At 51.7% G+C, this 16,909-nt stretch overlaps 1 protein-coding gene across 1 annotated transcript; it reads left to right on the top strand.

The window, feature by feature from the left end:
• The first annotated feature begins 1,233 nt into the window (after positions 1-1,233).
• RBP3 (retinol binding protein 3) lies at positions 1,234-10,946 on the top strand. The gene is made up of 4 exons (XM_033209108.1): positions 1,234-4,402; positions 6,221-6,411; positions 8,720-8,862; positions 10,433-10,946. The coding sequence occupies exons 1-4, from the start codon at positions 1,349-1,351 to the stop codon at positions 10,786-10,788; spliced, it is 3,744 nt and encodes a 1,247-aa protein (XP_033064999.1). The 5' UTR covers positions 1,234-1,348; the 3' UTR covers positions 10,789-10,946.
• Positions 10,947-16,909: the final 5,963 nt, after the last annotated feature.

The raw sequence follows: 16,909 nt of genomic DNA, 5'->3' as shown, positions 1-16,909 counted from the left end.
AGTGTTACCGGCGCTAGCTTGGGACAGCTCTCCTGACACTCTGCCCTGGCCTTGCGACCACTGTCTGGGCGGTAGTTGTCTGTTAAGTAAGGGAAGTGCCCATTTCCAGGGGCATTCAGTGGCAAAGCAGGGCTTCCAGGTTCCGACCCCATAGCAGGACTTCTTGGATTTCTACAGCCAGTTAGTTGCAAGCAGCACCCACATTATTTCTATAAGAAGTGGCAGGAGCTGGGATCTGAAGAGTCCAGCAGTCTACCTTTCCCTGTTTCTTGTGCTCTATGCATTCGGAAGGAATGATCTGGATTCCACGTGAAGCCTGGGACCACAGAGACCCAAGACCTCCTGCTTGATTCCGCCTGCAAACTGTGGGCTGTGGGCTGAGCCTTCAAGAATCAGGAGTCACCTCTAGCCATTAACTCTCAGAGCTAACCTCATCTGAATGGGAATACTAGTCCTGTGATATCTGGAAGGTGGGCGCCTCTACACTCCACACCCTACGTGATGGTCCAGACACATCATTCTTAGCATTAGAAAGCTGTAGGGGGACCCCTTCTGTTCCCTGGAGGCATTAACAGGACATAGAAATAAATCTCAGGCTCTGAGGCTGATGCCAGTCTCAGACTCAGCCTCTGCACTGTATGGGCCAAGTGTAGCCCCAAGGGCTTCTTCTTGCTGCACCCCCTATCTGTCCCCACCTAAAACAATGGGCTTCTATTAGTTGCAAAACTCTCTGGCCTGTTTTTTTTTTTTTTTTTTTTTTTTTTTTAGCTATGAAGCAGAGATAATATTAATACAGACAACTTACCAGTAATGAGTGCTTCCTACTTGCTGGGTACTGGGAAGAAGTGCTTTACACATATTTTCTCACTTAATCTACACAAAAAGTAATTAAGACACTTCCCTGAGGCCATGGGAGAGACAGTGGCAGAACCAGTTCTCCAAGGAGGACTTGCAAGTTAATAACTGGACTTTGCAAGGCTCTGGTGGAAACTGTCAGCTTGTAAAGGATGGAGCACAGTGTCTGGCATGTGGCAGGAACTAAAATAATGGCAGTGATTAGTGTTGTGATATGCAGACGCAGCACAGCAAGATAAGATGCAATGTACCTTCTGGGTCAAACCACCCTGGGCACTCCTCCCCGATGCCCAGGGTTGATGTGCTTGAATTAGACAGGATTAAAGGCTTACTGGAGCTGGAAGCCTTGCTCCAACTCAGGAGTTTAGCCCCAGACCTTCTGTCCACCAGCTGAGGAGGACAAGGGCAGAAGGCAGCTGCACAGAGCAGGGCCACGGCCTTGCACACAGTCCAGGGGGCTTTTGTGCAAGAGCCAGGCCTCCCCCTGGGTCCCATGATGAGAGAATGGGTTCTGCTCATGTCTATGCTGCTCTGTGGCCTGGCTGGCCCGACACACCTGTTCCAGCCAAGCCTGGTGCTGGACATGGCCAAGGTCCTCTTGGATAACTACTGCTTCCCAGAGAACCTGCTGGGCATGCAGGAAGCCATCCAGCAGGCCATCAAGAGCCATGAGATTCTGAGCATTTCAGACCCACAGACGCTGGCCAGTGTGCTGACAGCTGGGGTGCAGAGCTCCCTGAACGACCCTCGCCTGGTCATCTCCTATGAGCCCAGCACCCCGGAGCCTCCCCCACAAGTCCCAGCACTCACCAGTCTCTCAGAAGAGGAACTGCTTGCCTGGCTGCAAAGGGGCCTCCGCCATGAGGTTCTGGAGGGTAATGTGGGCTACCTGCGGGTGGACAGCGTCCCGGGCCAGGAGGTGCTGAGCATGATGGGGGAGTTCCTGGTGGCCCACGTGTGGGGGAAGCTCATGGGCACCTCTGCCTTAGTGCTGGATCTCCGGCACTGCACCGGAGGCCAGATCTCTGGCATTCCCTACATCATCTCCTACCTGCACCCAGGGAACACCATCCTGCACGTGGACACTATCTACAACCGCCCCTCCAACACCACCACGGAGATCTGGACCTTGCCTCAGGTCCTGGGAGAAAGGTACGGTGCCGACAAGGATGTGGTGGTCCTCACCAGCAGCCAGACCAGAGGTGTGGCCGAGGACATAGCGCACATCCTCAAGCAGATGCGCAGGGCCATCGTGGTAGGCGAGCGGACTGGAGGAGGGGCCCTGGACCTCCGGAAGCTGAGGATAGGCGAGTCTGACTTCTTCTTCACCGTGCCCGTGTCCAGGTCCCTGGGGCCCCTGGGTGGAGGCAGCCAGACATGGGAGGGCAGCGGAGTGCTGCCCTGTGTGGGGACGCCGGCCGAGCAGGCCCTGGAGAAAGCCCTGGACATCCTCACTCTTCGCAGCTCCCTTCCAGGGGTAGTCCACTGCCTCCAGGAGGCACTGAAGGACTACTACACGCTGGTGGACCGTGTGCCTACCCTGCTGCAGCACCTGGCCAGCATGGACTTCTCCACAGTGGTCTCCGAAGACGATCTGGTCACCAAGCTCAATGCCGGCCTGCAGGCTGCATCCGAGGATCCCAGGCTCCTGGTGCGAGCCATCAGGCCCAGAGAAACCCCTTCTGGGCCTATACCCGATGCCGCAGCTGAAGACCCACCAGGGGCAGCCCCAGAGTTGCCTGAGGACGAGGCTATCCGGCAAGCACTGGTGGAGTCTGTGTTCCAGGTGTCGGTGCTGCCGGGCAACGTGGGCTACCTGCGATTCGATAGTTTTGCTGACGCCTCCGTGCTGGGTGTTTTGGCCCCATATGTCCTGCGCCAGGTGTGGGAGCCGTTACAGGACACGGAGCACCTCATCATGGACCTGCGCCACAACCCCGGAGGGCCATCCTCCGCTGTGCCCCTGCTCCTGTCCTACTTCCAGGGCCCCGAGGCCGGCCCCGTGCACCTCTTCACCACCTATGACCGCCGCACCAACATCACACAGGAGCACTTCAGCCACATGGAGCTCCCGGGCCCACGCTACAGCACCCAACGTGGAGTGTATCTGCTCACCAGCCACCGCACCGCCACGGCAGCCGAGGAGTTCGCCTTCCTCATGCAGTCGCTGGGCTGGGCCACGCTGGTAGGTGAGATCACTGCGGGCAACCTGCTGCACACCCGCACCGTGCCGCTGCTAGACACGCCGGAAGGCAGCCTCGCACTCACCGTGCCGGTCCTCACCTTCATCGACAATCACGGCGAGGCCTGGCTGGGTGGTGGAGTGGTGCCTGATGCCATCGTGCTGGCAGAGGAGGCCCTGGACAAAGCCCAGGAAGTGCTGGAGTTCCATCAGAGCCTGGGGGCCTTGGTGGAGGGCACAGGGCACCTGCTGGAGGCCCACTATGCTCGACCGGAAGTCGTGGGCCAGACAAGTGCCCTGCTGCGGGCCAAGCTGGCCCAGGGCGCCTACCGCACAGCTGTGGACTTGGAGTCTCTGGCCTCTCAGCTCACAGCAGACCTGCAGGAGGTGTCTGGGGACCACCGCCTGCTAGTGTTCCACAGCCCTGGTGAGCTGGTGGTAGAGGAAGCACCCCCACCACCCCCTGCTGTCCCCTCTCCAGAGGAGCTCACCTACCTTATTGAGGCCCTGTTTAAGACAGAGGTGCTGCCTGGCCAGCTGGGCTACCTGCGTTTTGACGCCATGGCTGAACTGGAGACAGTGAAGGCCGTCGGGCCACAGCTTGTGCGGCTGGTATGGCAACAGCTGGTGGACACGGCTGCGCTGGTGATCGACCTGCGCTACAACCCTGGCAGCTACTCCACGGCTATCCCGCTGCTCTGTTCCTACTTCTTTGAGGCAGAACCCCGCCAGCACCTGTATTCTGTCTTTGACAGGGCCACCTCGAAAGTCATGGAGGTGTGGACCCTGCCTCAGGTCGCAGGCCAGCGCTATGGCTCACACAAGGACCTCTACATCCTGATGAGCCACACCAGTGGCTCTGCAGCTGAGGCCTTTGCACACACCATGCAGGACCTGCAGCGGGCCACGGTCATTGGGGAGCCCACGGCTGGAGGGGCACTCTCTGTGGGCATCTACCAGGTGGGCAGCAGCCGCTTATATGCATCCATGCCCACCCAGATGGCCCTGAGTGCCACCACAGGCAAGGCCTGGGACCTGGCTGGTGTGGAGCCCGACATCACTGTGCCCATGAGCGAAGCCCTTTCCACAGCCCAGGACATAGTGGCTCTGCGTGCCAAGGTGCCCACGGTGCTGCAGACGGCTGGGAAGCTGGTGGCTGATAACTATGCCTCCGCCGAGCTGGGGGCCAAGATGGCTGTCAAACTGAGCGGTCTGCAGAGCCGCTACTCCAGGGTGACCTCAGAAGTGGCCCTGGCCGAGATCCTGGGGGCCGACCTGCAGATGCTCTCCGGAGACCCACACCTGAAGGCAGCCCATATCCCTGAGAATGCCAAGGACCGCATTCCTGGAATTGTGCCCATGCAGGTGAGACCCAAGGGAGACCTGGTTGAGCCCAGTCCCGGGAGTGAGTTGGCCCATTGTCCGCACAGGCCGGGCTCTGTGCACTGTGCATGACAATGGCTTTTAGATTTGTTCTCATGTTTAAGTTTTGACCAGTCAAGTCCTTTCCTCTTTCTCAACCTGTTCCATCCACTCTCTGTGACCCTGGGGTTGCTGAACACCTCTGTTGAACATGCATATTAGGTTGGTGCAAAAGTACTTTCAATGGCAAAGCCTGCAATTACTTTTGCACCCACCTCACAGGAAGCCAGTTTGAAAGCCAACCAATACTCACAGGAAGCCAGTTTGGAAGCCCCTGGGATAGAAGGCGTTTCAGCCTTGGCTGGGTGGAAGGTGAGTGATGGCAGGGCTTCTCATTGTCAGTGTTGGGGAAGAGCCCAACACCTGGCAGAGGTGGCCGTGGGCTTCACCAAGTGCCCCACCGCTGTCCGAGAGTTCCACCTAGGCAGCACCCACACCTCCACGCTGTTCTACCTGTGGTTTTGCTGCATCATCACGATTGTGCAGGGCAGCATTTGTCATGGAATCCCTTGTGAGGAGGGTCTGAGGCCAGGGCTTGAGTGCAGGCAGTTTGTCTGGGAGGCCATTGCTGAAGCAGGCATGAAGGAGGGAGCAGGGAGAGTGAGACGGGAAGCTGACAAGCAGATACCTCAAAGCTGTCCTGCTGAAGTGAGGACACTGATGAGTGTGGGGATGCTCCCAGGCACAGCCCTCTGCAGGCGGGTCCCAGTGGCTCCTATCCTGCATTGGCCAAGAGTTGCTCTGAGGACATGACTCAGGGTGGGGCAGGCTCCCCCTTCTTGGAGAAGGCCTGAGCTGAGGGTGGAAAGACAGGGCTATGCTATAGGAGAGCCTGTCAGTGGGGCCGGGGGCAACTGAAAGCAGAGGGGACTGAGAGTGCCAAAAGCATCTGCTACAGAATTGTCATCCCCATTTTTCACAACTGAGGCCCAGAGAGGAGCAGAGGGGAGTGGCCTGGGGCCAGAGAGCTGTGACTGAGGGTAGGGCAGGTCCTGGAGGGCGGTGTCTCTGTCAATGAAAGCTCCTGGTCCCAGTCAAGCTCACCAAGTCCTGCCTCCCTCCAGCAGCCTTAGAGAGGGAGGAGGAGGTGCATCCACGTGGGAGTAGCCTGTGCTCGGCTTGCAGGATCCCCGGTTTCCAAATCAACTGCTCCTTCCTTTCCAGTAGAGCCAAGGTTCACGATTTGGGGTCAGATGTAGATTCAGATTCTGGCTCCACCACTTACTGACTGTGTGACCTGAGACTAGTTACTTAATCTCTCTGTGCTTCAGTTTTTCCTTGGAAAAGATGGGGATCATGTTATCTCCTGCACAGGTGGCTGTGAGGATGATGATAAGCTCTACAAAGTGCTTAGTACAGGGCCAGGCGCCTGGTAAAGGTAACTAACATCTTCCAATCCTGCCCCAGTGGAGGGGAAGGTAAGCTTGGAGACGTCAGGAAGTATCTGGTGAGGTTGGAGAGGTCAGAGGGGAGACCATTCCTGGGCCTTCTAGCTCAGGACACCAGGGCATGTGGGTGGCAGACAGGAGCATCCCCTGCAAGGAGGCTGCCCACGGATCACACATGTCTCAATGGCATGTCACATCTCAGACATGCCACTGGGAAAGTCCCTGGTATCTACTAACTCCTTCAGAAATGTCAGTTCCTGTCCCATGCCCTTAATATTTCCCATGACATAAAGGCGATCCGTGGTGCCTGCTTTCCTGGACTCTAAAACCGGCTGCTCCTCCTGACACTGAGTAGGACCTCCAACTCTTACAGATCCCTTCCCCTGAAGTCTTTGAAGAGCTGATCAAGTTTTCCTTCCACACTAATGTGCTTGAGGACAACATTGGCTACTTGAGGTTTGACATGTTTGGGGATGGTGAGCTGCTCACCCAGGTCTCCAAGCTGCTGGTGGAGCACATCTGGAAGAAGATCATGCACACGGATGCCATGATCATCGACATGAGGTCAGTGGCCAGGGGTCGATGCTTCCCAGCCAGGACGTAGGACTGCCGGGGGACAGTCAAAGCTATGGGCCACAGCAGGGAAGAAAAGGAACCCTGCAACATAGCAGAGGACCTGAGGGGGCCAGGCCTCCTTCCTATCAGGGCTCCAGCCAGTTAGCCCAGGGGTTCTTGTTTCATTGAAGGCGGGGCCCAGCACTGGTCGTTTTTGTAAACTTCTCCAATGATTCCAGTGTGCATTCCAGACTGAGAATTACCCCAAATTTGCCTGGTCATAGGATTCAGTGGGGAGGAGAGGAAGGAGATGTTAAAAACACTGATTCCTGGGCCCCACTCCTCCCTTACTGACTCAGAAGCTCCGGCGGACAGGCCCGATAATCTCTATTTGACAGGCATCCCAGGTGATTCTGATGGCCAGTGGCATGTGAGACAGCCAGGCCTCCCACCTGGGAAGGCGCCTCATGTCATACAAAATCAACTCATGACAACCCTGGTCACATGAATCGTCATACAGGCAGAATTTGGAAATCGTACAGGGAGAATTTAGAAATTAATCACTATTGTTATCAAAAGAATTCTTTGCATCACCAAATGATTGTCAGAAGGATGTCTTCAGCTAGCCACCTCCCCTCTGTTTCTGTAAAAATGTGCCTCATATGTCGTGAGTTTACATCATGGACCAGGGATAAGAGGTGGATGAGCACCCTCAGGCAGTGGCCAGACCTGGCATCCCGTGACTCTGGGGTCCATTGGTGGACATGCCCCTGCACCCTCCATGGGCAGGCTGCCTTCCTCAGACGGGACCCTTCCATGCTCCCCTGTTGTCTAAAAGAAGTGGCAGGGGGTGGCAGAGCAGGGCATTCACCCAGCTCCAGATCTCTAGCCCTCAGCGCTTACTCACATGGTTCTTATGGTCACTAGGTGGCTCTCAGTCCTGCACCCACTGCCTCTCCTCCCTGGGAGAAGAAAGAACATTAGGGCTAAAACATTAGCCCTGGCTCCAGTTCTGTGTGTGTTCACAGCCCAAGCTTGAGGCTCCTGTGGTCTCTCTGGTCATTTTTTTCTTTAGAAGTTCTGTTGAGCACCCGAATGAGGCTCATGTTAAGTCCCTTTCTTCTGAATATGCCATTTACACTTTTTAAAGAGGAGATGGCCCCAGTCTGCAAGCGCACTTTGCTTAAAGACCCTTCCACCCGTGAGGTTTGTTTGGAGGTTCAGACACTGACATCACAGGCCCCGAACCCAGCCAGGTCATCCCAGGCCATCAACTGGACGAGGCTGCTTAACACATCACTAGCCCCAGTGGGGAGACAGAGGCCCAATGAGGTCACACAGTGGGACAAATCTAAATGGCCTGGGAGAAATGCAGGCTCCCTTTCTTCCGATGTGGCTCCACAAGCCTGAATATTTCAACACACTAAGTGCCCTGTTAAGACACCTGAACTAAGACAGCCAGTAGGTGTCATAAGATTGTCACAGAATGCAACTGGGAAAAACAATGTTTCCCAAAATGTGTTCCACTCATAGGCAGATATGGGTGCAGGGGAGCAGTCCATGGTCAATAAATGGGGGAAACTGATCAACAAGTTTCTGACTGCAGGACTTGTCAGGGCCTTTTATACATATATATACACTTATATACATTTATACATATATATGTGTGTATACATATATATGTATGTATATATACATATATGTGTGTGTGAATATATATATACACACACACATATATAAATATATATATATATATTTTTTTTTGAAATGGAGTCTCACTCTGTTGCCCAGGCTGGAGTGCAGTGGCGCCATCTCAGTTAACTGGAAGCTCCGCCTCCCGGGTTCACACCATTCTCCTGCCTCAGCCTCCCAAGTAGCTGGGACTACATGTGCCTGCCACCACACCTGGCTAATTTTTTGTATTTTCAGTAGAGATGGGATTTCACTGTGTTAGCCAGGATGGTCTCGATCTCTTGACCTTGTGATCCGCCCACCTCAGCCTCCCAAAGTGCTGGGATTATAGGCGTGAGCCACTGCACCTGACTGGTCCTTTAATATATTAACATGTGCTAATTATATAGCAGAAGGAAAGGATAACATATTTGACCACAAAGTTTCTTGTTCTCAAGAGACTAGTACTCTTGGAAATATTCTGGAAAATGCCAACCCATGGAATTCTAAAGGAGGAAGAGGCAGTACATTGAGGCTGCCAAGAATTAGAATCCTCCGTGGGACAAAGATCCTGGCCTCCCTGAGGGGCACAGAGGGCCTCACTGTGAGCTCAGCCCCTGAACAGGTTCTGCTTCCCATCCCTCAGGTTCAACATCGGTGGCCCCACATCCTCCATTCCCATCTTGTGCTCCTACTTCTTTGATGAAGGCCCTCCAGTTCTGCTGGACAAGATCTACAGCCGGCCTGATGACTCTGTCAGTGAACTCTGGACACACGCCCAGGTTGTAGGTACGTGGAGAAGCTTTGCCCTTTCTACTGTCGTTCTAGAAGCTTCTGGGAAACCAGGGAAAGACAGCTTGGGTGTAGGTAAAAGTCATAGTAACCAGACTGTAAGGCCCTGTCCTAGTCCAGGCACTAGATGTGCATGATCTCGAATCCCTGAAAAGCATGTATCACTACGCCCATTTTCTAGAGGGAAAAAAAAGTGGGGATTGACTAGGTCAAGTATCTTTTCTAGGGTCATGCAGCTAATAAGTGGAACCCAAAATGTGAATATTAGTTTGTCTAATACCAAAATTTCCCCCAGGCTTAGCACCATAATCACCAGCCTGCAGGACAAATGCAGAATTTGAAGGATTCTCCCCACCCCTTACCAACCCCAATGGGCATTTCCAGTGCTCACCATACTTGAGCTCTCAGCTGCAGTGCCACACACTTGCCTGGAAAAGTCATGATGTTCGTCGGGCTTCTGTTCACTGCCCTGGACACAGAGCAGTGGCTACAGGAGCAAAGGCAGGCCCTGAGCTTTACAGAACCATGACTCTCAAAGCCCCATTCCAGGGTGGATGGCCTCCATCTATCTTCCCTACCCAGTGTGTAAGACCAAGGAACTTGTGCTCCTATCCAACGAGAAAGGACTGGAGAGATCAATGGGGGTGTGCCTGTGACCAGAGAAACACCCCATTATTTTCATGTCCCTGCTTCTGTAATACACAGGCGTTTTGCTGTAGCTTCTAGGACATACATTCAATAATATTAGCAAGTGTAGATACAAATCAGAACCAGGTGAATTCTAAATTCAAACAGATGTTCAAGACTGGAAGTTAAAGATAGACTCAATTCTACAGATAGTGAGGTCCCAGAACCGTGAGGTCCAATATGGGAGCCACAAGCCACCTGCGGCCACCGAGCATTTGAAATGTGGCTCTCCCAAGTTGAGATGTGCTGGAGGTGTAACGTACATACCAGATTTTGAAGACATTACAAAAAAAAAAACCTCATGAATAATTTTATTTGATTACATTTTGAAATGAATGTATTTTGGATACATTGGCTTAAACAAAACATGATTAAAATTAACACCGGGGATTTCTTTTTGCTTGCTCAACATGGCTACTAGGGAACCTAAAATGACATCTATGGGCAGCATTCTGGCTCATGTTGCATTCCTGTCGGACAGTGCTGTCCTAGAGGGTTGTTCTTATGACATCACAAATTGGGTTTTTCTGAGTCCAAAGTGAAAAGGAAGTCAGGTCAGTTTAAGTGTTTTCATTATTCATGAAGAGAGAGGACGTCCCTTTCTCAGGAGAGTCAAGTCTTTCCTATCACTTGGCATAAAAAGGCCTCGTTGGGAGCTGTCAAGCACTGAAATCCTCGTGATTGGGCTTGCATTCTTGTCCCCATTTTACGGATGCAGAAATCAAGGCTCAGAGAAGTCAAGTGGCTCACAAGTGGACACAAGGACACAGACCAAAACCCCAGGGCCTCCTCCATCACTGCAGGCCCAGGCAGGATAGAGAAGACAGGTGCTCCAGGGTCCTGACATGACCCCCATCCTGAAGGGCCTTATGTCTTCCAGGTGAACGCTATGGCTCCAAGAAGAGCATGGTCATTCTGACCAGCAGTGTGACGGCCGGCACTGCGGAGGAGTTCACCTACATCATGAAGAGGCTGGGCCGGGCCCTGGTCATCGGGGAGGTGACCAGCGGGGGTTGCCAGCCACCACAGACCTACCACGTGGATGACACCAACCTCTACCTCACTATCCCCACGGCCCGTTCTGTGGGGGCCTCGGACGGCAGCTCCTGGGAAGGGGTGGGGGTGACACCCCATATGGTTGTCCCCGCAGAAGAGGCTCTCACCAGGGCCAAGGAGATGCTCCAGCACAACCAACTGAGGGTGAAGCGGAGCCCAGGCCTGCAGGACTACCCGTAGGGAAGGGCCCCATAGGCAGAGCCCCAGGACAAAGAGAACCTCTGGGATACACACCAAGGGCACTCCTGCAGGTGGCCTGGCAGGTTCCCAGGGGCAGCAAAGGGGCCTGCTGAGCTCTGGTTAGGCTAGAGCTGGAGGTGTGTATACACACACACACACGTATATACATATATATATGTATATACATATATGTGTGTGTAATACATGTATATGTGTGTGTGTATGTATATATATATATATATATATGGCTTTCCAATAACAACCTAAATTTTAAAAAAGGTTCCTTCTAGGTGATAGAACTTGGGGTGGTATTTTTACCTTTCTTCTTCATACTTTGCTCTTTTTCTTAAATACTCATTAATGTGCATATATCATTATTTTCAGATGCAGCTGTCATTATTCCAAAATATAAAAAATAAAGAAGATAAAATAAATTATATAACTGAGCCATTAACCACAATTTAGTGATCCACCAGTGGTTGTTAAATCTCTTTTTTTGGATGGGTTTTCCATTCACATTATTTGGATCTTCCGGATCTGCCCTGCTGGCCTCTATGGACAGCTGATTTTGTTTAAGATGTGGCGCAAGATGCTATGGGGTCAGCAGGTGGCAAAGGTCCTGTGGATCTTAAATAGGGAAAGGGCTGGTGCAGCCCTTCTGCTGGTGATGTACACATGCTGGCTGTGTCTCTTCTGAGCCTCACGCCGGCTGCATAGCTGGCCACTCTCATCTTCTACCCAGGAGCCAGCTGAGACACAGACAAACTCCGCAGCTCACCCAAGGTCACACAGCCAGCACAGTGGACCTGTGTCCTCCTTTGGGCCACCCAGCATTTGCAGCACCTTTGGGTGATCAGAGAATCACTGCCCATAGGAACTGGTAGGAAAGGGTGATGTCAACCCCGCCTGGGTGGGAAACCAGCCCGGCCACTTCCCCATCTGAGTGGTTCTGGGCAATATGTTTAACTTCTCTGGGCCTCAGTTTCTTCATCTGTTCAATGGGAAAAATAATAATACACTTGGAGTTGTGAGAACGAAGTGAGTCAATCTATTGCCCAGCCAATGTTAGCTGAACACCCTGGAAGCCCACTTTTCCAGCCCTTCTGGCAGCAGGGCATGGGCATGTGGTCCTGCCTTGGTCAACCAGAAGCTCCTGTGCAAGATGTTTAATCTGGAGCAAGTGGCCAGGGAGCCTGGGCAGTGGCCATCTGCCAGAAGCCTAGTGTAGAAGGACAGCACAGCCATGCCCTATGCTTAGCAGGGACAGCAGCAGCACCCTCAAGAGGTACTTCCCAGACTTCCTGGTGTGACTTTGGCTGTGGTCCTGGTGGAGTGACCCATTGTCCCTACCCACTGCTCAGCCAGGTCCCCCAGCCCACCCATCTAGGACTAGGCACCATCCGGGGTCTTTCATGAAATCCCTGTCTGCTTCCATCCACCAAAGACTTTTCTGTAATGAACAGCACAGTCTGGTGCAGCTGGTTAAAGGGTAGGTGGGATCTGAACCCATCTCTGTACAGTTCCAAAGATCCTTCTGTTTCCACCACATCATGAAGAGGCCCTGGGCCTGATCTGGAAAGGGGGTTTGAGATAGACAGGAACGAAAGTCCTCTGCATAGCAAAGTACAGGCTCAGCCTTCCTAAATGCAAGCCTTCTTGCATTGTTACCTGCTTACAGGCACAAGACTGGAGAAAAGGGAAAAGGAAAACAAAATCCCATCAGGTCTCTTTTCTGGTGGGATACCCAGATGGCCAAAAACTGCCTAGAAGTCTCTGTTCAGATGAGCCCTGGGTCCTTTCAACTCTCTATGCCCTGGTCTGAGCTCATGGCCTGCACCCTGCCAAATCCTACTTGCCTCCAGCTCACATCTTGCACATAGCCACACCTCCTTCCAGACACTCAGACTCCCTCCTCTCTGCCCCCCACACCTCTCACCCAGTGTCCACCAATGATCAGGACCCAAAGTAAGTTAATACCTGAGTTAATGTCACTCTGCTCTGCACCCAGCCTGCCATCTTCTTTGCCTTGTCTTGGGGTCCCAGCTTTGTGCCTAAATCCCTGACACAGCTTCCTGCCCCATCTCTGTGGCCTGACCTGCAGCTAGGGGTTCATCTTCACTGGAAGGGCATTGTTAGGTGATGCAGACACTTCTGGAAGGTCATATTTATCTGTCCTTCTTGCAGATGTGATGGAGAGGTGCCACGAGATGGCAAGATGAATGGAAAGAAAACGTTAGAGAACCCCTCCCATTCTCCCTTCAGGCACTGCCTCCCCTAACCCCTTTCATAACCGGTTTCTGGGCCAGGCGCAGTGGCTCAGGCCTGTAATCCCAGTACTTTGGGAGGCCGAGGTGGGCAGATTACCTGAGGTCAGGAGTTCAAGACCAGCCTGGCCAACATGGTGAAATCCCATCTCTACAAAAATAAAAAAATTAGCTGGGCGTGATGGCGGGTGCCTGTAATTCCAGCTACTCAGAAGGCTGAGGCGAGAGAATCACTTGAACCTGGGAGGCTGAGGTTGCAGTGATTCAAGATCGAGCACTCTGGCCTGGGCAACAGAGCAAGACTCCGTCTCCAAAAACAGAACAAAACAAACAAAACGGTTTCTGAAACTTCTCTCCTAGGAAGTGTCACAACCCAACACATGTTGGAGAACGGCTTATTTTTCAAATAAAAGGTTTATTCTATGAGGTTCTGATCTTGCTATGCCATCTGTAGACCTACCACATGACTTCTAAAAACACAACAAAATTAGGCAAATGATAAGGGTGTGTGATTCCCTCTTTCAAGGGAAGAGGCCTGTAGGAAGGCCTGCTGCCTCCAGATGGCGCCATCACTTTCCAGGGGTATGAGGAGTGCAAGGCTGGTCTGGAGGCCACTGTGGCCGACTTTCACCCCTGATAAGGGCTCTGTCTCCGGGCTCACAGGAACAGGGTGGTACGGCTGAGGTTAGAAGTGCTAGGCCCAGCACCGGACTGTTCCAAAGCTGGGAGCATAACAGAGTTAAGGGGTCACTGGCTGGTGGCAACCCTGAACCATCACCACCACTGACATGCTTCCATGAATCCATGCCACTTTGGTTATCCATCAGTGTTTGCAAAACTCTTGAGTCGGTTGACAACGAATTGCATACAAAGACCTGAACTCTGGCCTTTCTCGAGGCCTGCATCCAGCCTGGCTGTGCAGTCTTCACCCAGGCACTGAGCTCCCCACCATTGCCACCTACAGGCAGTTCCATCCACTCATTAGCCTACTTCAATAGACTTTTGAGCTTAGGATCCCTGGCCTAGAGATGCAGGAATTGGCAAGAAGTTGAATTCTAGGAGCCCAACTTTATAGTGGTTTTACTTCTCTCCCAGGTAACAACAGAAATAAAAGTTGACCTTTGTTAAAATTGAGAACCAAAATGAATCTGAATTCAGAATGTCTTAGTTTAGTCTCATTAGCATATTTTGAGGGCTTTTATAAATCTGAATTGAATGGCTGCCACTGGGAGATAATTTATTAGGATAGAATTTGCCATGTTTCCAGCTACTGTAGATAAAACCTCCTCTGTTCCGCGAGGTCAGCCAAGACTTTGTGCTCATCGACTCAGTGTCTTTGGGTCACATGCCTACCAACAGCTTTGCCAGAAAGCCACCAAGGCCCTAGATCCTAGGAGAGTGGAGGATAGAGGCAAAGCTGGCCAGAACAGCAAGGGGACAACCTGGGGCACCAAGTGACAGGGTACGATCTTGAGGTGGGGCATTGAGGAGCTTTTGTGAGCTTGAGAGGCAGGTTAGGAATTCAACAGTGACAGGGTGAGTATCTCACCAGGACCACAGGATGGGGTGCTGAGCTGATTCAATTAGACATAGAGAATTTAAGGAATGCAGTAATTCTTACCCAGGATTGTAAAATTAATATCTGCTGATGTGATATATTGTGGCAACATCTCATGCCAACTCTTAACTGGCATATAGAAGGTGACTGCCTAGTCCATTCGGGCTGCTATAACAAAACACCATAAACCGGGTGACTTATTAACAACAGAAATTTACTGCTCACAGTTCTAGAGGCTCAGAAGTCCCATATCAAGGTGCCAGCCGCTTTGGCGTTTGGTATCATCTTCCTAGTTGGGAGATGGCAACTTTAAGCTGCATTCTCACAAGGTGGAAGCAGGGAACTAGGTCTCTGCAGTTTATTTTTATTTTTTAGAAACAGGGTCTCACTATGTTGCCCAGGCTGGAATGCAGTGGCACAATCATAGCTCACTGCAGCCTTAAACTTCTGAGTTCAAGTAACTCCCTCACCCACCCCACCCATCTCAGCCTCCTACGAGTAGCTGGGACTATAGGCACACACACCATCTTATTCAGCTAATTCCTGTATTTTTTGTAGAGAGGGGTGTCTCACTATGTTGCCCAGGCTGGTCTCAAACTCCTGTCCTTGAGCAATCTTCCCATCTCAGCCCCCAAAGTGCTAGGATTACAGGCATGAGCCAGTGTGCTCAGCCACTGGGATTTCTTTCTTTCTTTTTTTTTCCCAAGATGGCGTCTTCCTCTGTCACTCAGGCTAGAGTGCAGGGGTGCAATCTTGGCTCACTGCAACCTCCACTTCCCGGGTTCAAGCAATTCTTCTGCCTCAGGCTCCCAAGTAGCTAGGATTACAGGTGCCCGCCACCACACCCAGCTAATTGTGTGTGTGTGTGTATGTGTGTGTGGGTGGGGGGGGGTATTTTTAGTAGAGACGGGGTTTCACCATATTGGCCAGCCTGGTCTCGAACTCCTGGCCTCATAATCTGCCCGCCTCGGTCTCCCAAAGTGCTGGGATTACAGGTGTGAGCCACTGCACCCATCCTCTTTTGTAAGAGCACTAATTCCAACTTCTCAAAAGCCCCACCTCCTAATACCATTACCTCGGGGGTTAGGACTTTAAATAAATTTTGGGAGACACAAACATTCAGACCATAGAAGTGCTAGAGAGAGCTTGGGCAAAACCATGATTTAACATGTCTACTCTCCAGTAGATACAGAAGGGCAGAAATGAAGAAGGGCTAAGAGAGAATTTGACTCCCAGACTCTGGGAACCCAGCCTGGTGATAATTAGGGACCACAATATTAACAAGCTATAAACCCATCACTTCCACAAATCACTTTTGAAATTGTCCATTTAAATGGCTGTGAGCAATTTGGATCTACATCCATTTTTACCAAAATTAACTCCAAGTTAAAAATCAGAGTTGGGGGAAGATAGTGTGCTGTTTTCTATAGCTTCAAGTTTTCCTAAATGCCTATCCTGCTTGGGAATGGTGTAACTGGTCGAGGTTAGTAATAATTGCATGTGAGGCCGTTCTATTCACGTGCAATGTAAACTGTGGCTTGTGTAGCCGAGGTTCCTCATAGATTGTGGATGGGGCAAGGTCCAGACCTCTCAGTGGTTCTAACCTTGACCTCACCACCACTTGCCCTGCAACGCTGAGCACATCAGCTCATGTCTGTGGACCTCAAAGTCCAATGTTGTACAGGGAGGGGGTGGTCTAGAAATCTAAAGTCCCTTCAGTTCTAAGTGTCTGCATGTCTTGGCGTATTTCTGCCTTTCAAAGAGATTTCACAGAAATTACAAACCAATCAATTAAGCCAGAGAAGGACAATTGTGCACAGCGTTTGATAGATCCTAAAACCCTCCTGAGAAGCTGATTCGAGATGTGGCAGGTACCAGGCCAGAACCAGGCATCTCACTCATTCATTCATTCATTCGACAAATGTCTGTTGAACACCTACTATGTGCCTACATTTATCTAGATGCCAGCAATGCTGTAGGTAAAAAAAACCCACCAAATATCCCTCACAGAGCTTACATTCTAGTGATAGGGGACACGGTAAGCAAGATAAATCAGTGAAAGACTTAGTATGCAAGATAGTGAAAGTGCTGGAGAAAAGGGTGATAGGAAAGTGTGTGTGTTTACAAGTAGCAGGTATGAGTTGAAATTTGAGACAGGGAGCCTACACCTGCTGCTGTCCCAGTTCCTGAACCATCCACAATGCCACATGACCACACTAGCCTGGGCAGACAGGTGGCAGGCTGAAAAGGACATGAAAAGCTCAATCTGGGGTCCTGGAGTCTTATTCTTGCACTGATG

The sequence above is a fragment of the Trachypithecus francoisi genome, unplaced genomic scaffold (assembly GCF_009764315.1).
Source record: "Trachypithecus francoisi isolate TF-2019V2 unplaced genomic scaffold, Tfra_2.0 Lachesis_group9, whole genome shotgun sequence".
NCBI lineage: Eukaryota > Metazoa > Chordata > Mammalia > Primates > Cercopithecidae > Trachypithecus > Trachypithecus francoisi.
This window is presented reverse-complemented; position numbering and strand designations above follow the sequence as displayed.

What these genes read in the sequence shown, in the direction of transcription:
- RBP3 (XM_033209108.1), top strand. Translation starts at nt 1,349, where the DNA reads ATGATGAGAGAATGGGTTCTGCTCATGTCTATGCTGCTCTGTGGCCTG. An exon ending in CTGGAATTGTGCCCATGCAG is followed by an intron (nt 4,403 to 6,220) that starts GTGAGACCCAAG and finishes CAACTCTTACAG; the next exon opens with ATCCCTTCCCCTGAAGTCTT. An exon ending in GCCATGATCATCGACATGAG is followed by an intron (nt 6,412 to 8,719) that starts GTCAGTGGCCAG and finishes CCCATCCCTCAG; the next exon opens with GTTCAACATCGGTGGCCCCA.